The sequence below is a fragment of the Calonectris borealis genome, chromosome 2 (genome assembly GCF_964195595.1).
Source record: "Calonectris borealis chromosome 2, bCalBor7.hap1.2, whole genome shotgun sequence".
Lineage (NCBI taxonomy): Eukaryota > Metazoa > Chordata > Aves > Procellariiformes > Procellariidae > Calonectris > Calonectris borealis.
In genome coordinates this window covers 36,426,212-36,447,059 of record NC_134313.1, presented here as the reverse complement: position 1 = coordinate 36,447,059, position 20,848 = coordinate 36,426,212, and the positions used below count along the sequence as shown (strand labels likewise).

The window sequence follows — 20,848 nt, the reverse complement described above, 5'->3', positions numbered from 1 at the left end:
TACACCAAACTGTTTCATACCTTCTCAGGCTTTCTTTCATTAAAAATGTCTTTCAAGCAAATAATATATTCCTTTTTTTTAATCTTACACTTTAAAATGCTACACTTATTTATTTAAACAAAACAGTCTTCAGTACTTTTTAATCACTTAACTTTTTTGTCTGAAGTTGAAGGTTTATTGAAAATAGCCAGTTTACTCCTTATTGCTTTTCTCACTGTTTAGTCACGATCAGAAACACGATGTTCCTTAAGATATTTCATAATTTCATCAAATTCTATACTTCCTGTTTTTCCAACTGGTTTCAGTACTGTTCCCTTCATTCCACTGCTTATTTTGTCACACTTCCCAAGTCTTACTATAATTCAGCACTTGTTACATTGCTGTATGTTCTAGAGGCTATTTAGATATGAAGTGCTCTTGGCTTGTTATCCTAAAAGACATACCTTGTACACAGAAAATAATCTGCTTCTGAAGTTAACACTTAGCTTGCTACTCTTCCTTTCAGTGACATTCATTGATATAAAATGTAACTGTGACAATTTTATTTGGTCATTGGCTTAATGCAAGTTATTTTGGGTTTTGACAGGTAAATAAAATCCTGCTGTTTTCTCACAACTTGCCAATACTGTTAAGATAGGAAAATGTATGTCTAAACATATTAAACCACAGATTTATAAGGCAGATGCAGTATGACCTAAAAAGTGTATTAAAGCAGTCATTCCTCCAGCCGAAGAACTAAGACGTACTGCAGTGTGGACATTCATTGCCACACTGCTCAGCTGACTCTTCAAGAAGCTCCTTTGCTGCTAAAAACGTATTCATGAACTTCATTCAACAGTTAAAGTTACTTTCACAGAGCAGCTCCAGCCATATTAAAGCTGTCAGCTTTTGCTTTTATTTTTCACATTTCATTACATCTCTGTTAAAACATTTGTTAAAGAGCAAAACTGAGAGTCCAAATTGCAAAGTTTCTTTAAAAACCCAAATACTGTTCTTTACTGAATGTTGGGCTTGTATCACTTAACCCTCAGAAACACTTTGACCTGAAGAGAGACACAAAGCCATCAGAAATAGGAACAGTGCAGCCAAAATTTTTATTTTTCAGTACACTATACATGCTTCTTTTACTCAGATTGAAAGTCACAACAAAACAGAGTCTTTGAGAAAAGAGGATGAATTTCGACTCTTTCCATCTACATTTGTCTCAGGTGTTACCTCTTCTAAATGCAAAATGATTCATTTAAAAGTATAACTTTCCCTTTTAAATGAAAATATATATTGTCCCAAACACAATTTCCTTACACTCTACTAAACACAGACAGGGATGGCTAGAGGCTACAAATCTTTAGGTTCTCCACTGATGCATTAACTAAACAAAAAAGACAACCTTACTTGTTTCAGAAAGCTTTATTAGAATAGGAATCTTTGAAGACAAACACAAAAGATTCTAATATGTTTAGATTTTATAATGTAAACAACTCATTTAATGCATCACTAGCAATATACAATAGTCGCCATCTTGCAACATGAATGCAAGTAAGAAACTGATGTAATCTGTGAGATATTTCAAAATAATTAATTTGAGAATAAAAAAAGAACTTTTATTGTGTAAACTCTCCTTTTTTAAAAGGATCAGAAAACTGCAGCAGTTGAACCTTTGCTAAATGAAGGTAACAAGCAATCTTTTGAACTGGCCTCTAAATTAAGAACATGTAATTGCCTGAGAAAGAGTATTTGATCAAAAGAGTTTTAAATGTTACTTATCAGGAGAGTTCCAAAAAACTTCACAAGATCCAGTTTATTTAAGTGAGGGCCAAAAACTTTAACATTTTTGCAAATTTTGCAACTGTCTAAATTGTGTATTTGCCAGCATGTCAGACGACTTCTGTGCTAATATTTTTGATCTGTAAGGGCAAATGGGGCTTTAAGCATTTTTGGGTCAAGCCAATGTTTGATGCCTCCTTTTAATTTCTTTAACTCCCTCTCAAACCCATATCTTCTTGCTTAACTATTTCGCAGGTTAGAAAATTATACCTGATATTCCTTCCCAATTTTTTTCTTTTCTATTATTTTCCTCACAAGCATGGACAGATACATGATGACAAAAAAAGTTCTACACACTGATCTCTGTTTATTTTTTATTTAATTTGAAAGAATGAACCTGTTTTCTGGCACACTCCAAAATCAAGCCCCAGGTCCTGCAGTATTATCTGCGCTGCTGAACTGAGGCACCCTGGGAAGCCCCCCTCACATGAACAAAGCTTCATGTACGTCCAGCTGAACCCTTAATGACTGACAGTGTGTTATTATACCACTTCTCATAAATGACAATGGGGTATTGAATCAAATACGACAACACAGAAATCTCCTCAATTCATAATTTCATACAGCATGCTGTGCCAGAAAAAATTACCCCAATTATTCAAAACAATGTTAAATTACAAAATATTTAGGGAGGAGTCTGAAATAGGACCGAGTTGTTGAGCAGCCTGATGTTTTGAAGTAATGGCTAAACAGGCTTTTTTACGATCTCACAAACCAGCTAAAATCTTTAAGTTACTAGGATGAGTCTTGTAGTCAGTATCAGAAAAAGATGTGCTTTTTACGTAAATAGTTGTGGCATGATGTGTACAGGGATTGGAACTGCTCAGAGCCCCACTGCTATCGGCACACAGGGAATCCAGCCTTCAGCACTTGTCTTACTTTATCAAGCTGCCAGTATAAGAGATTCAGCAACAGTAGAGGTATAAATGTATGGCAAGGTGTCCTTTATGAATGCATGCCATGTAACCAAGTTTTAAAAATCCTGAAGCAAATGTAAAGGTTTTTTACAGACAAGTGGAGAGCTGAATGCTGAAGAAGGGAAGCTTTCATTTTCTCTGCAGGTTGGGCTTAGAGGAATTACACAAGGGAGGAAGAAGACGACTTTCCGGGCACTGCTGGGGAACACAGTGACTCCAGCTGAACATGCCTTACCACCTCAAATTGCCTTTGTAGCCTGACCTAGCAGTCCCTGCCTGGGGCCATGTGGCAGCTTCCAAGCCCGAGGAGCACATGGCCGGGAGGTTTGAACAATGCCGCCACCAGCTGGATACGTACCGCTGGCAGGGATGGGGTCGGCTGTAGAGCAAGGTAAGCATATTCTTCCTGAAAAATATATGGACATTGGAAAAAGCAGCTTTGTATTGGCTAAATCTGCTCCCAGACTTGGGACAGGTATTCTGCAATTTCAACTGTAAGTAACTGTAGAAACTTTGAAGTGATCTGTTATAGTTTGCTTAGCTTTGGCCATTTGTAGTGAAAACCAAAGAGGAAGAATCACTTGATGGTCGATACTGGACTGTGGAAAATCCTCTTTGACTTCCAGGAGGATCTGAATCCTTCTTTTCACCCTTCAGAACAGCGCCCTAACTGCCATCTTGCGGGGTATTACAAAACAAGAATTCCCCCAAACTCTTCTGCTCGCGCAGCTCTACTGAGCACACTATTTAAACAGTGAGTCAAAGAGGACTACTCTGTGGTTATCACTTTGTCTTCCTGTGGCTGCCCAGCTGTGCTGCTCCGTAGGATGAGGAGAGTTCCTACAGAGGATCCATGCTCCTGCGGGGACAGGCACAGAGTAAAATTTACATCTTCTACATCTTGCATGAGTGCGTGAACCGCTGAACTTGTAGGTAAAATAATTCATCGTCTTTCCCACCAGTTTTGTGAATTTCAGCCATTTTTCTAGTTTCACTAAAAATGCCCAAGTACAAAATGAATTATTTTTTTTGGCCAGAAGCATTTTTTTCTTTATTTTGGACCAATTTGAACTGTTTTTTTGAGGGGATGAAGGATGAGAGAGGAGATTTTGGACTGTAAAATCAATTATTTGTACAGCCGTAAGGATCTGTGGAAAACTAGGTCTCACAGTCTCTCTAATGATGGGAAAGAGAAAGAATGAATATGAAGAAATACATAGAAAATTTAAAGTTTAACTTAAGAGTTCACTGTTTTGGTTTTGCTTGATACCTCCAATTTAGTGTTTATTATCTCAAGTCCTGGATCCTTGAGAGAGTGAATTACTTGGAAGCAGTCTTACATTTAGCATATGTGAAGGATCTTGCTGGAATGAAGCATTAGTATTGGAACACAGACGGTCTGCAAGGCCTACGAAGTGGAGGACACAAGTACATACGGAGCTTCTGGGGATGCAGGAACTCCTGTATCAAGTGAGGATATTGCACATTTGATGCTTTGAAGAGAAGGTTTGTGGGTGACTCCTTCCTGTCTCAAACAGTGGGATGTGTTGACTCGATGATCCAAGAAACGCAGTGTGACTACAAAAGCCTGTATGTGAAATGCGTTTGGAAGACAAGAGAGGGACTCGGATGCTATGTTAAATGAGTTATAGGAAAGAATATAACCACCTTTTTCCCTGGAGATGTCTGACACTTTCCATCAGGGCATCAATGGCAATCAAGTAAAAAAGGAAAGTGAAATTATTTTCTCAGGTAAACTATTAGTGATCAAGCTAAGGTAAGTCTTCAGCTCTTTCTTGATGAGGTATTTAAAAAAAAGTCCAAGGAAGAAAGCAGGATGTTGTTGCACCATGGATGTCTAGGAACCAAGCTTAATCTTAGTGCTCCTAAACATAGCTCCACAACTTCCTCATGCTCAGCAGAGATCCAGACCTTTAATGTACCGATCTGTGTTACAGGTAGCATGGCTAAGAGAGTAACTTTAGAACTGAACTTTAAATTGGGCAGGAACTTGCTACAGCCTGCACTGAGCATGCATGCATGACTACTTTTATACTTTTCCCATTACTTGACAAAACCATTCCTTTATTTCTCTGGTAATCCTACCTCTGCCCAGAACAGACATGCGTTTGCCTACAACAAACTGAGAAAAGTGCTTCAGCACTAAAAACATGGGCCAAACTACATACAGATGAGTGCGTAAGTTATGTACACCCAACAGATGACAGGAGTTTGCTGTGGGACCGTGGTGCTGCAAGACAGTCCAAGTTTACGGCAGTGCTTAGACTAGCCCACCACCAGGGCTGGTTATGTTGTGTAGACTTATCTCAAAAAGAAGAAGGAGAAGTTGTTTAAACTCTGAGCAGATAGTCAAAGGAAAATTAACCAATTTGATGAAACTAATGTGATGACAGAGAGGAGCGCTCAGTTTTGTTATCCCACTGTATTTCACAGTACCTAAGCTTGGCTATTCCCCTGTAATTACTTATAAAACCCGACCTCCTTCACTTCCCTTTAAGTCTATGGTCGGAACATTAATTATGAGATCCTGGCTTATTGAAATGAATCCTTCAAATGAAGGGGTGTAGGATGTCAAATTGAGTTTCTACTTGCACTACGTAGATCCAGGGGTTTATGATGATTATGCAAACAAAAAACTACGAAACTTCATTCGTACTAGGTGAATGCATAATGCCAGCCATACGATATTATTTCAAAAGAAGTGGAAAAATTAGGTGGCAAACACAATTTTGGCAAAAGCACAGTTCTTCAGATGCAACATGTGGAAGTCATTATTTTGTCTTGTAGAATGGTTAAGGAAATGTATTTTGAAATGGCAATTATATAATTAGCGTGTTAAGCAACTTCATTGAATGACAAGTGATTAAACACGTATCAACAAACAGACATAGCATTACTTTGATCAGTGTGTGGAAAATGCCACAGAATAACTCCGGCAAGTACAGGGTGGGCAACAAAGTTGAGTGTACATTTTGCTAATGCCTTTCTTTGCCTAAAATGGAGGTGCCTACAAAATAGGCAACTGGGTTTTGACTGAGCATTAGTTTTAATTCATAAGGTTTGAAAGGCTTTACTGGTCCTAGAAATTAAAATGAACATAGCTATTAAAATGAAAATGCTGCCCGTCAGAGGTCAAGGTGAAAAACCCAGATCCTTGTCAATCCCAACTGCAAGCCAAGCTACTAGGGGGGGTCTCCTCCCACTTCATTTTTACCTCCTTCTCTGTCACCAACTTTTGTCTAGTAGGTGTATGTCTATCCATTTTTAACTGTTGAGTAGGAAAGGAACCTACCTCTGTTATCTTCCCTCTGTTTTCTCCTGCCGGGGAAAAAGCTGTTAGTTTTCTTGATACTGCAAGTAGGCTGAATCTCCTGCTGCAGTGTGACAAGGCAGAAAACTAACTGACACTTTTAGCTTTTCCAAACTTCTCCAATACCTTTCCCTTTTAAGCTTCTTCCCTTCCCCAACAGCCACAGCAGCAAGAAAATTCAAGATTTTTACATTTCACCATTGGCCAGCTGAGCCTAAAGTAACAGCAAACCAAACCAAACCAGAAACAGATTGCAGACTAAGGATAGCGAACAGCAGGCCTGTGGTCCACGCAAGGTTGGCTCATTGCATGTTGTTAATGCCTTTCTTTTCACTTCCACATGCTACACTGCACTAAAGTATTTTAATGCAAGCAACTGCTAAGGGTGCAGTTCCAAAGCAGCTAAACTCCTCTAGGTCAGGGCTGCTATGATCCTGCTCCTCCTCCCTCCTTCTGCGTGCTTTCCTGTTCTCTTCTTTATGCCAGATCATGCTACTGCACAGTGAACAGGTTTAAGGGTACTAAACAAGACAAACATTTCTACAAGCTGTGGAAGGGATGGCTGCCCCTCCTCTTCTCTTGGCTGGGCAGTCCTGATATCTCCCTTGTTTCAGCTCTGGTACTCATCTAAGCCCCAGTGGGCCAGTTCAACTCACTTCGCTGGCTAAAAATTTGAGTTAGTTTCTGCCAGCTCAGTGGTTTAGGAAGCAGCCAGGATTGGAGATGAAGTCAATGGGAAGGAACAACCAAGGAAGTGTCTTCGACCTTGAAGATATTCAAAGGCTGCCTGGACACAGGCCTGGGCAGACCTGCTCTAGGTGGCCCTGCTTGAGCAGGGGGGTTGGACCAGATGACCTCCAGAGGTCCCTTCCAGCCTCAGCCATTCTGTGATTCTGTGAACCTCACTACTCTTGTGAACCCTCACCTATAGATGTCACCAGGATATTTCACAATTTTTTTTTCCAACAGAGGAAACAGTCCCCGAAACATACATGGTCTGTCTTTGTCATCATTTACATGCCAAGCATGTAAAATACCCAGAGACTGCAACAGTAGCATTTCATACCCTGCTGACATTACAGTGCAAACAAACATGCATACACAGAGCACTGAAAAATCCTATTCTGCATCTTCAGCAAGAGGCAGTCACATTGGGAAGCTACTCGGGAAGCCCTGAATGACAGCACTGAAGGGGTCTGGCAGGGAGATAGCTGTGCCTTGGTTTACATTCTGTTCCCATTCGGCAGCTAATTAGTAACTCACTTTTTGAAAATGAAAGATTACACATCCTGAACAAATACAAACGTTTGATCTCGGGCTCATCAAGGAAAACTTCAGCAGCTGCCAGGGAAAAGCAAATGTTCTGTCATGTACATCCAGACTGAGATAATGCGAAACAGAAGATGAAGAATACGGAGAGAATGTACCAACGCTTCCACACACAGTCGTGGGGAGCACGGCAGACAAGGAAAAAGTACCAAATAGCAGACAACAACCTACTGAGCCTAAGTAAAACCTGATGGATTGACTCCTGACTGCTACGTCAACTAAGAGGTGCAACTTTCCCCACACAACAAGAGAAGAGTGAAGCGCGGTGCTATATATCAAAAGCAGTTTGTATTTCTGTCCCATGTGAACTGTCTCTTTTGGAGCACCAGGCACGCAGCTGTGGCCATGCCTGACCCACTCTGAAGGTTACGGAGCCGTCAAGGAGAAGGCAGCAGCCAGCCAGATCACACCGGCAGGAGAAGACGACTTAGTTGCGTGAGATGTTTTTACAAGATCAGGTAGGAGTCCTGATGCTGAAGGGGCTGTGAAGGAATCACCAAGCTTTGGGAAAACTGCTAGAAGATTTTTACTCAGTCAAACTAAAGTTTTCTCGTTTCATTGAATAGAATCATAGAATCACAGAATCATACAGGTTGGAAAAGACCTCTAAGATCATCGTGTCCAACCGTCAACCCAACACACCATGCCCACTAAACCATGTCCCTAAGGGCCTCATCTACATGTCTTTTAAATACCTCCAGGGATGGTGAAGAAGCAACCCCAAAGAAATGAGAACTGCATTTACAGTAAATCAAGCAGAAATGAGCTGACAAGTGAAGCACATAACACCAGCCAAAAAAACGAATAACATGTATTTTTTAAAGAAAATCCCAACATTTTCTCTTTTTTTGGCTATGTCCAGGACACAAACACTCACGGTGAAGTAAATCTGAACATCTAGAAAATACTCATTACACCTTAGAACAAAATTAATTTTAAGCAGAAATTATTGTAGTGTCCAATAAATAATATTTTTTTCTGATGTGGAAAGGTATCTTAACAAAAAACCCAATCCCCTTAATCTTTTTTGGTTACAGCATTGGACCAATTCTCATCCTCTGCATACTCACTGTCTGCACCAGTTTTTTGGGCTTTTGTTTTTCTTACAGAGTTCTCTCTGCTGGACTCTCTTATCAAGTCTATCTCATCAGTAGCTCTTCCACTTCTACAATTTCTGCCCCTGCTTATTCTCTCTCCAGCTATTTTTGTACTTGAAAATAAAAGTGGTAATAGTGGTAGATTATATATAACGTTACACAATTGCTATCTGTCCTAGAAAATAAAAGTATTCTATTTTATGTGAAGTGTAAAAGAGTTCTAAAAACATGGTCTAATATACAACACAAATATAATGGATGGGATTAAGAAAGCATGGACTAAAATATAAATGTAAAAGATAAATTGCCATCACTTTAACAGCACATCTCATTGGGACTATTGGGTGAAGTAAACAGTAATAAACAAATGGGCAGTATTGCTAGCTCCAAAAAACACGCATAAGTTAAAACCTCCAAAATCATCAGAAAGTATTAAAGTAATGAGACTTTAAGAAAATGCACTGGTCCTTTGATCTGTCTTCTGAAATTTAAGTAGGGAACTGGTCACCCCTCAATGAATATCAAGTTACTGGGGGTTAAAAATTCAGTTGTACAGGCAGAGTACTCCATGGCAAACATTCAAAAATCTCAAAATGGGCCCAATATGTTCTTCCTATCACCAGCACTGACTTTAAAATAATTTTATTTAAAAATGAATGTTCATACTTTCAATTTGCCTGCTGTTCAGCAAGCCTTAAGAATGCACCCAAGATGTTTTTTCCAGGGTTTTTTTCACAGCTATGACAACCACAACGGTATGATACCCCTGAAGCAGAGCTCTGCAGTCATTTAGAGCTGAAGATTCAGAAAAACAGCAATTATTACAAAGCCACTAAAGATGGTAACATTGCAAGTTTCCAAAATATACGTGCAAACATGGAAGCTGAGTTTGACACTGGCTTGTCAAGACACAGCAGAAGTAGAAGTGTCACTTCTTAGATTGAAACTATGTCACAGGCTGTCTTGTATGACACAGGCCACCAAATTTATCCTAGCCTACCATTATAGTGAGTCCAATAATTTCTGTTAAGTCAAGTACATCTCTTAACAACTCGATGGCATTGACTGCAAGTCTTTAGGGGAAACAGAAATCTCTAATTCCTTCCTCCAATAGCATCACATCTTCTAACTAAAAGTTCTCGGTACGTCTGTGCTCAAGAATTCAAAGAGCTCTTCATATAACCCGGTTCACTAAAGCTGAAAGATATTTATTTCTGTTGGTAACAAGCAATTCAGTGTTCAATACTTTGAGAAGCTAAGCAGGCAGAACTCTAAGACTTTCAGACTAAGCAGTAGAGAAGATGCCTTTATTCATTTTGGTGGGGTTTTTGAGCCCCCTCTTCCACTTAGCTCTACCTTACTCTCTTTATTCCACTTCCATGGCCTTTAGACATTTGCTGCCCCACTTCCCTGCACTTTCTTAGTTTTCTGCTCCACCCCACCTATTTTTGTTTATGTAGCCTCCTATCTTTGAATTTTTCCTTTTCCTGTCTCCCACCCCTCATACCTTGAATTTTCTTAGTGACACAAATAGAACGATTACCTGGACTTCCTTTCTGTTTCTTTACATCACCCACATTCAATTCATTCCTCAGCTTCACACTGTATGCCTAAAGTCCATCCTAAGTCCTGAGAAAGGTTGTCTCCAGTCCCACAGCAAGGTAAAAAATAATACCAGGATTCATTACCATTAAGGACAAACTCAGGTTTGCTTGAGAAAGCCACTAGAAAGTGGTGACCATTTTAACTAAAAGCTCCTTGTAGCTAAATTCTACTGAAAAAACCCAAAGAACAGTGGCCATTAAGGAAAGAGAAATTGATAGTTATAGTCAGATACAGGGAAATAGAAAATAGAAAAAGAAATAATTCAGGAAAAAAATATTCTAAACCCCATTAAATTTCTACTAAAGAGGTTGGCATACCTGAATGCGAAAGCCAACCAAACATGGGGCAGGCTAGACTGCAGTGGTACTTTAGGAATGTTCCCCTTTTTTACTGTTTGCCAAAAGAAAAATGAAAGACCAGCAATTGCTTCCACAATACTGCTTCATGACCAAATGAGATATGCCTTGTTAATCAGACATTTGAAATACACACTAATTAGGGTACCAGTATGAAATGTTTATTTTAATCTGAAATTGCTCAAACGAAGTATGTGGGGAAAAAATTTAAACTCATTAAAATCACAAGCTAAACCAATCTGAAGAATGAAAACTCCCTACGGAGTATAGGAAAAGAGCAAGTGACTTGAAAAACTGCCGTGTCAAGTCTTGGCATATTTGAAAATGCAAGATAATATACTTATGTAGGTTTGTAACCACACTAGTATCTGCTGGGTAACAAATCTCCCACTGGATGTGAGTAGAGAGATATATTACAAAAGACAAGTCCAATCTAAAAGGTAGACTATAGTGCTGGAGATGCCATTGGGAATCTGTTCTTCTTTTTTTTTTTTTTTTCATTTCTGTTTCTTTTTTTGATCAAGGTATGTGGGCAGCTGTGGTTTTTCTGCCACAATATAGTGACAGATCTGGTATACAGCTTTTTTGTTAGATATTCTCACACAACAGATTCCACCACTTTCCCATAAAGAAACTATTCCAGAGTCTCATTCAGAAAGTTTTCCATTAAAAAAACTAGAAATTATAAAATCTATATTTTAGAATGAACATGAGAAAAATTATCTTTATAAACACAGACACAGACAGGTCCTGAAGTCAAACTACGTCAGGCCTCATAGCTGACACAAATCAACATTCCTCCATTGAAATCACAGGCTTTCAGGTGACTAGTCCATCCTAATTACCATACAATCCAAAAGAAATGATTTAAAAGTAACAGATGACAGAAGCTAAAGAAGAGTTTCTAGAATTTAAGTTTTATAGTATATGGCTATCTTGCACTTACTTCATTTGAAACTTTAAAATGTGGATAATTCAGCTTAACAAAGGTACAGCAGTTCTGTCTCCTACTTTTATAAGAATAATAACGGTATCAAATAAACCTGCTGTGAGGGAATTGTAGAAAAACAAGCAAAATCATACCAATCACACAGGAAAAGTAATAAAAGAGGATCTTTTTTTTTAGTTAGTCCATTAAGAGCTCTAATTTTGTCATTAATTAATTAATTCCAGCGCCTGACAAACACCTGATGTGTTTTCTGTTTGTTTGCTAATGATTCCGTTTTGTCTATTTATTTAGGTGATAGCAAATAATGCTTTAATCCAGTCCTGCCACGCCCCTTATCAACCACAAGCAGTCAGTAGCATCTCTTTCCCCAGAAAGTGGAAAGAAGGGGATGAGCAGAAATTTGTGAATCCTGTCCAGTATGTGGATGATGGATTTTGTGACCCACTGGTTGGCACTTGGCTTTTAGATGATTATTTTCTTTTGCTCTCAGCTCAGATGAAATCTTTGCAATATGCAACAACCACCCCATCATGCAATGACAAAACATTTTTCTTTCCTTTTTAAGAGCCCTGTGGAAAATTACATAACTAAAACTAACGATGAACGTTTTTTAAACTTCAAATTGAAGCAAGATTAGGAAATTCTAGCTACATAATGGCCCAAGCAAACTTAATTCTACCCATTTGTGCACATGCTACGATACAATCTTTATCTATGTGATTTTATGCATTTTTTTTTCCTCCCAAAAGAATGTCCTGTTTGGAGCACTGAATGGGTACACTTGGGATCAAACTAATGCTGCACATAATCTGGAATTTCCTAATTTCTAGGTGCTTGATTTTGCAGGCTTAATAACATTTTTTCATTTACATGTCTTCTTAAATATATAATTATTCAGATGGCTTAAATGTGCTTTTTGCTTACGAAGTCTTTTTTCAGTTTACATATCATACTCTAGCCTAAATAAATGCTAAGACAAAGGCCAAGCTGGCTGGTAGCCCAGAATGTAGTTGTTGCCAAATTGACAGGGACCACCTTAAATTCATTGAAATGTCTAAATATTGTATTTGAGTTATAACTAAATTTTAAAAGGCGATCTTTACTGAAAGTAAAACGGAGCAACTTTAGAACAGCATAAACAAGTTGCTGGATGAAATGAGAACTGAATGGATTACGTCTGTCGAAGTACGTTCTGACTTACCACAGCTCTCCATTACTGTGAAACACCAAACACTTAAGAACAGGAAGTATCCTCGTGTTACCACGTAAATAACTAATGGGCTTAGGTTATGTTAACAACTAACTTAGAAACTTCCAATAAAAAAACCCCACCAACCAAAAATATGGCTAGGAGTGCCTGAACCTCTTCCCCAAAAGTAACTAATTCTGATAATTCTTAAGGTGACTTTTCCTTTTTCCTTAGAGAATCTTACATAGAGTCTGATAAAATGTATGGTAAATGCGAACACAGTACAATTTAAAGATGGCCTGTGAAGGCAAATAAAGCCAGTATTTTTTCCAATCTACTGAAGATCTGAAAGGTGCAAGGTTTGGTTTAAAGTTTTCTTCTACTTGTTTCCTTTTTGCTTTTAAAACCTTTGGAGTATCAAAGTCTTGTCTTGCTTTTATACATAAGAGTGTTGGAGGACAAGACGACTAGAATGGAAGTCCCCCTCAGTTCCCATCTGAAGCAGCAGGGTGATGAGTGATTAACACTGAGACTTTTTTTTTCTCCTGGCTTTTTGCCAGGAGATTGAATTAAACGTTTTAACAACAGCCAAACAAAATGGGAGTTTTACACAGTCTGATTAAAAATCCCTTTCCCCTCTGAAATGCCAGTTTCTTGTGACAGATGATGGCTAGAGATGATGGCTTCATCTCTCTGCTTTTCCAGCTACCCATAATCTTCTAGTAAAAATAGGACAGACAAGACCTGATACATACATAGAATTAAACAAAACCTTTGCAGAAACCTTACATCTGACTTTGAAACCAAAGCAAGCTCTTCAGGCTTTCCTAATATGTCTTAAAAATATATAAAAGGCAACCTAGTTTTGTCTCCTTTTTGGGTGACTCTTTAGATTTGATCAGGATTTTACTATGGCAAGATAGGCAAATCCCAGTGACAAGAACATGCCATACGAAAATTACAAGATGTGTCGAAATTTAAAATTTACTAATGCTGACATTCTGGCCTTACCAGATATTAATAAAATTACAAGAGTGTGGGGTGAAGGTATTATACCTGGTCATGGCTGGCTTCAATGGAGCTTCCGATACCTTGGAAAGTCATCTGCACAGGAGACAGTGTCAAACAGGTCATACACTCTTTGCCATTTTGTCTATCACTGTAGTGTACCTATAACAGAATAACATACGTAATCTGCTAAACACCAGGTTTGTACAAGGGAGTCATGCTAAAATACTGTCCCTTTTCAACAAGTTTGTAAGAAGAATTCCAAACATTTACATTGAATTCATCTTTAATATAAAACAAGGAGTGGGTAAAATATCCTAGGTAGTCACATACTGAACTGGGGCCAAATTTTCTGTGATATGTCTGTTGGATAGTTTTTAAAGTGCTGTGTTCTTCAGTTTCTGAGACCTTTGAGACTGAATTCAAGATGTTGTATCTAAACGATTATAAGAACCTAGTTTCAAGGTATAGTTTCCAGTCTAGATGTCATTTTTAACAGCATTTTGAAGCTAGTTATAAAACATCCGTGCAAATCATTATACCTCCAAAAACTTGGCAATAATAGTTTTAATTTTTCAATTGTAATGCCATTTCTATTAAAATCCACTAACTTTTTTGACATGGCTAGGTAATGTGGTGTATTTGAATTTGATTTTGTAATTAAATAAAAATGACAGATAAAATGGAGAAGAATTCACATTCTTCTTGAGATGTCTAGGCTATCCTTTTCTAAAAGTAACTCATTCCCTACTGATCTCAAGAAGTGCATGTTGAACCTGAATCTTGCATGAAATACAGAGGAAGATAGTGCTTCTACTTGAATTATTCTCCTTGTCTTCAAGTTCCCTTCAGACAGTTCTTAAATCCCCTAAAGAAAGGATGGATTTCAATATGTTGAGACAAAATTAAGTTAAATGTTGCCAGTGTTCCATTATTAAGAACAGGTTGCCACTCATGCTGAATTGTTGAAATATTACAGTTCTCTGCATAGCTCCTGGCTTCTAGACAGGCAGATGAAGCACTTTGTCCTACAGGAGAGGTGGAATTTAGTTTATGGTGGTAATTTACATTGGCTATGTGACCCCTGTCAGAAATGGAAAGAGAGATCAGCTCTGCTGGAGACAGACCTTTTATGTTAGTATCTATTTACAGCTGTATAGCTCTCAGGCAAAAGTTACATGATAAAGCCTCATCTTGACATTTAGGCTACAAAATTAAACTTTATTATTTCTGAAGACAGCTAGGAACCATATTAGGTTTATTCCTGCGGAAATGATTTAGTGACGTATACGATACTTAATTGTACACTGTGCGTATTAAATCCCCTGTGCCTAACACTTCTTTGCCACAGGTGCAAATTGGGAATACTTCAGCTGAAGCAAAACCAGTGCAAAACCGGCTGAGTGAGAGGAAAACCAAGTCGGTGCTATATTTCAGAATTACTTTGCTGACAACACATCAAAACAGTTTTGCTGCGGCCAAAAGTAAGATACAGAACGCAAAATTCTTGTACTGTGTATAGAAATATTGATTTCACTCAGCCCTTCTTAAAGCTTTCTGGATTATCCCCGTCTCTCTTCCTCTCTCAACCCCCACAATATGTGCCTACTAAATTGCTTGTGGCTCTCTGCCAGAAAAGCCATACTACTTACTTAGAAACCACAAGAGGCCCCTTCACATATACAATGGTTTAACTTTGATTAATCGAAAGAGGTATGAAGGTATGAAATTTGGCTTGCAAATATAAACTGAAGTTCTTTAAATGTCAGGGACTACTGTTATGACAAGGACTTATCAAGCTTCCACAACTGTGGTATTTGGTTGCAAGCTAGATTTTCTGCTGAGTACGTGTTGTGGGAATGCGATGCGGAGAAATGGGGCAGAAAAGCTCAAGGGGATAATTCTGTACTGCAAATATGACATAGTAAAAGGGGCAAAATCTGGTGACTGCGAAAAGTACATGTCTTACAGCACATATGGAGAAATGAAAAAATGGCACTTTCTGAACTGCACAGCATGTTTGTAGCCTTATTTTTAATGAGAATAGTATGAATAAGGTTACACTTCACTAACGTCCACTGGAATTAAGCAAGGTTAACAAGCTGAAAGAAGAGGAGATATCCAGAGGAAAAATGATGATTAGTATTACATGACACTGTTATCTGCAATAGCAGATTTGATCCACACCCCCTTTAGAGTCTCACATTGAAATTGCAATAAATTCAGAATTTTGGTATCTTTCTAGGCTTAACTTTCCTGAAGGAATTTCATGATGCATTTCTGGCCTCATGCGGATGTATCAAGGCCACTACTTTGTAATTTCTTAGACAACAGTCCTCTAATTATCTCTTGCCCTGTTGAAGCTCTTCAGCTGAACCAAAACAAACACTTTCTATGTTAATGATATGAACAGTGATATAAAAAACAAAAGACTGGACTTTGAATGGGGGACAGAATAAAACTTTGTCCTTCCATCAAATCTCTCTAGTCTACAGATTTGTGCCGTCAGCAGAAACACTCAGATTTCTTCTACATTTGGCATGCGTATGTGCAATTTCCCAGTAATCCTGTTTTGTTATTTATCAGTCCAGCTGCTACGTTCTCAAACTCTCTATTTTATCACTTTCTTCTTCAAATTTGATCTATGATCCAAAGTTTGGGGTTTTTTGTCAACCAAGAGTGCTAGGCATTTACCTATTTGAGCAGAATGTCCAAAATAGGCACTCAGAAAGAAATGGTAGTTGAATAGTTATCAAATAGTCTGAATAGCAGCAGATGCTTCCAGGTTTTCAGCCAGCATTACGTTGCAAATGTTTCTGTTTCTACGTCCATGCTATTATGACTAAGCATGGGAGAAACCTGAATGTCTATAAAACTGGTTTAAGAATATCATTATCATCTAAGGCAGGGGAACGTGAAGGCACAGCGAATACTTGATTCAGTATCTGCGACCAAGGAGTGGCGAGGGAGGGCTGGCCAAGTGCTCCAACGGTGATTACGCAGCCGTTACTGAGATTCACGACGACAATACTTTTCTAAGTTCCTCAGTGCCTTAAGAGTCAAGAGTGCTTAACCGCAGCTCACCTTGGCAATAACTCTGTCAGGCAGGTAAGGACGCTTTGTGGGCAGACCTTAAATGACTCATCCAAATTCACTCGGCACTGGCAGGAGTGAACGGCAGCGCTGGGACTATAACCCCTCATTAAGGCCTCTGGCCTAACCACAATTTGTCATTTTCCCTTTCCATATATTATGGAGGTAAAAACAAAAGACTTGTGAAAATAATTTCTATCTATGTCCAGACCTAATTTTCAGGCTTCAATTTTTTGTAATTAAGGGACACTCACAAATTAGCTCCGTGCATTTTAAGGATTAAACAGCAATGAAATTTCACTCATTAAAATTCAGGATGTTTCACTGGGGTAACATATAAGCAGAGATTTTATAGAACAGCATTAGGATCTGGTTAGAAAATAATGGCCAGCATATGATGTCTGTAGTAAGGGTTGTGCAAGTTTCTGAGTAAAATACAAGACTCCAGCCTCAGACTATTACGAGTGATTCACATGTAATTCTCCTCCAAGGTACGTCCACACAGCACAAAGCACTGCCACAACAAGAAGATCCTGGCAATAACTATAAATGAGCCTGCTCATTTATTGGAAAAAGCATACAGCACTGCTAGCTTTTCTCCTAGGTAACTACACACGTGGAGTACCTGAGATAAATCATGTGTAACCAGCTCAGGAATCCCAAGCGCAGCACTCCACTGCTCTGTGGGGGCAGGGCACGAAACCTCCGCATGTAAAACGCAAAGTGCATCCCGGGCATCAAAATAATGAAATAAATTCTAGAAGTAATTTTTTCCACAAGTACATGCCATGAATTTACTCATACGTGTATGCTTTCATGTTCGATATTCTCAGGAGATGCAACTGTATATCCTTTTCACAGATTGCTTCAGCCAAGAGCAAGCTGTATGGAATGAGTATGTATGGAGGGGTACTGCTAACGGGCGTATGTATATAGAAATGTATGCGAAGGTCTGAAACCATTTGACAACTATGTTGAAATTTGGCCCTTGTTTTTAATATTTTAAATTACTGAAGAGATGCAGATATTTTGATGGACATTTATAGCTTCACATAAAGGAAGATGAATGTTTACAATGTTACAACTGAATGTGGAATGGCATAGCCAAAATTCTCAACCTTCTATGTTATTTTACAAATGAAAAACTAAATTACACTGTATAAAAATTCATAAGAAATTACAGTTAAGGTTACTTTTATCATAATGCTGCTCCAAATGCAGGAATTTCCCATTTTCCCATTTCTTTCATATTTATACAAAGACATCTCTTGAATCTAGCTTTACTATAATACCCTTTACTATGTTCTGGTAGAAACTGTAAAAATATTGCATGATTTGTCTTGCAATAAGCTAGACACTGGATCAATATGCAATTTCAGATAATGGCCATAGTTAATCTGCATGAAGTATTCTGTAAAGACAGTGTCCCTAACTTCAAGCACGGGTAGTCTCCTGGACGTCAGTGGGCACTTGTGCATTTGAGCACCCGTCCTTTTTGATGAACAAGGGCTGTGATTCACTGATTCACAACTGAGGAAGGTGAGAGACCTGTTATATTACTACATAGCAGTTAAGTTTAATGATAATATACTAAACTACTGTTAGAAACGAGCTAACTGTGCATTAACAAGAGACTGAGAGAAGCAAAAATAAAGGCTACTATTTTCACACACTGGTGCTTAGATGTTCACAGTTTGAAACACAACTTCTGTCTGGCCAAACACTTTCTTTCTTGAACATTTATTAACTTAAAAAAATAATATGAATTACCAAAAGAAAGAAGTCATCTGTGACATTGGAGTTCATGTTTCCAAACCAAAAACTACTCTGAGTCAAAGCATCAGCAGGAGTCTTAGAATGCTAGACAGAAATAAACTAGGTAATAAAATGCCATTATGTTCAGCAATGCACAAATCTTCTGGATTGACAAGCCAGGACTATTTTGTTAGAACAAAGGATGGTATTCCTTTAAATCTGCCCCTTAAAGAGAAAGCACCTAATTTAGTCCTGAATCTACAGAATAATTTCCAGGATTTTACATAGGTTGCTCTGGATTTACAGTGACAAGCAAACCAGAATGGGCTCAAAAATCAGATGTTAAAATAGTAATTTTGACTTGGACAAGAGTCTCATGAAACATTTTTTTGCCTTTAGCTTCCTGGTGAAATGCTTGTGTTTTCCATATTGGTCTTTTATCTTCCTTTTTCTGTTGTCATCTACTGTTAGTCATGTCATCTACCAAAAAAAAATTAAACAATCCTGTTTGTTTGAGGTCAAACTCTGTTTCATGCGTATTTATTGGTGAAGAAATACTCCTGGCGCAAAAATAAATTAAATATACTTGTCACTTCAACCATTTTCTCAAAGCCAATATTAGGAGCTTTCACAGTATAGTGTTCTAGTACTTGAAAGCGTATTGTATTATCCATAGAGCTTTCCTAACAAATAATAGATTAGTCTCTTCAGACATGGAGCAGCATGAGAGATTCCAAACACCACTTTGCATTCTTACTACCTGCTTTACAATTCCATATATTGTATTTGTGAGAGTAGAACAGGAGTACAGTAAAAATCCCCCAAAATTGGGGAAAAAATCCTGTTGTATGAACAAAGTCGTTTACAAAAAGTTGAAGCATAGATACAAAAAACAAGACTGAGATGAAAAAAATTGTCCCAGATGAAAAAATAAAACATACAATAAAAAAAATTTCAAAAAATCAGAAAAAAAGCGTTGAATCAAACTGTTTCCTGCAATGCTGGAGTTCCTTGATGTAGTGCGATTACTAAATATAGTATTTTACTAATCTCAGCAGGGAGCTGGCTAACTGCATGCCCGTCAGATGTTTTTAATGGTCACCCCCTGTGGAACAAATCTAAGGAGTGCATGAAAAACACCCACATTTAAAAAAGCCCCCTTGCTAGATCATTAAGGAAAGATAAAGGCCTGTACATTCGGATGTGATATATAACACAATCATTGTGTCAAGAAAACATATGTTTGATTAGCGCGCCTCAGGTTCATTAATCGCTGTGTCTGCTTCACAGCAGTGGGCAAAGTTTCCACCGCAGCTACTGCTCGGAAGGGTAAAGACACTCGGTAGCTTAAAGACTGACAGTTCAGCAGTAAATCTTGCGCTATTCCAACGTGCTCCTCTCTTACAGGGTTTGAACAGCAGCTGTATCGTAGTCTTAAATCTTCATTAAAATACAGTCCTAGGGTTTAGACTAAGAAACAAGCCATTACTGTACTGTAAATAGGTGACAACAAGCTGACTAAAGGCATTGTCACAGGTTACTGCGGTAGTATTTTACGTTCCTGACTACAGTAAGGCAGACACTTGACATCTATAAAAACATGTGAAGTACAAATAAGGGTGAAAAAGCTTACTTGATACAGTTCCCAAAGAGAATATATAAAATATCTGCTAAATGCAAACTAACTTTATCATCTGAGCCAAAGAAGCTTGTACGTCCTTTTTTTCATGCTATTTAGTTATCCTCTGAATTCAGAGCTCCCGTTTCGGTGATGCAGGAGATCTGGAAAGTTTGGCCATATATTATGCTCAGTCAGGCAAGGGAGACCCAGCTCCGTCCTGCCTCTGGATGTGATGTTTGGTTCTAATAAAGTGAAAATTAGCTAACACCGCGGCTGTCGCAGCAGCGTACAGGATAATAAGTACAGTAAGGTGCTTACTGTTTACCTTGCATCTGTTAAACCTTAACCCAGGTATGTATTTATAAAGACAGTGTTTCTGTGGAGCACATGCAAAGCAAACAACCGTATTTTCAGTGGCTGGCATTCAAGTGTGCAAAAAGACCTGTTTGTCTGGTGGGGAAGCTGAAATCAGGACATGGCTTTCTATAAAAAGTCACACTAATGTTGAAGAGTACCTTGCTACCCTGTTCCCTTCCTCTATTCTGTAACTAAGATACGTATTATTTTGTAGACACAGTAGAGAGCAGTTTAACTACAGTGATCTAAAACGCTGAATACAATCTTCCCCCCAAAAAATGAATAAGAAAAACATGATTAAAAAAAAAAATATTCATAAATTAGAACACTGCAAAGCACTGCAAAAACATGTAAGTTACACCTGACATGGTTTTTGCAGCAACAACTTGTCTGCCCCTGATCCATTCACCCATAATT

At 38.3% G+C, this 20,848-nt stretch overlaps 1 protein-coding gene across 11 annotated transcripts in view; it reads right to left on the bottom strand.

The window, feature by feature from the left end:
* The window catches only part of STAU2 (staufen double-stranded RNA binding protein 2), a 175,771-nt gene that overhangs the window by 50,853 nt on the left and 104,070 nt on the right, over positions 1-20,848 (bottom strand). For 8 of the 11 annotated variants that reach the window (XM_075141641.1, XM_075141645.1, XM_075141642.1 and 5 more), the window contains one exon: positions 13,654-13,767. The exons of the other annotated variants lie outside the window; for them this stretch is intronic. In XM_075141641.1, coding sequence (XP_074997742.1) covers positions 13,654-13,767 — 114 coding nt within the window. The remainder of the gene's footprint in view (positions 1-13,653; positions 13,768-20,848) is intronic. 11 annotated transcript variants of the gene reach the window in all.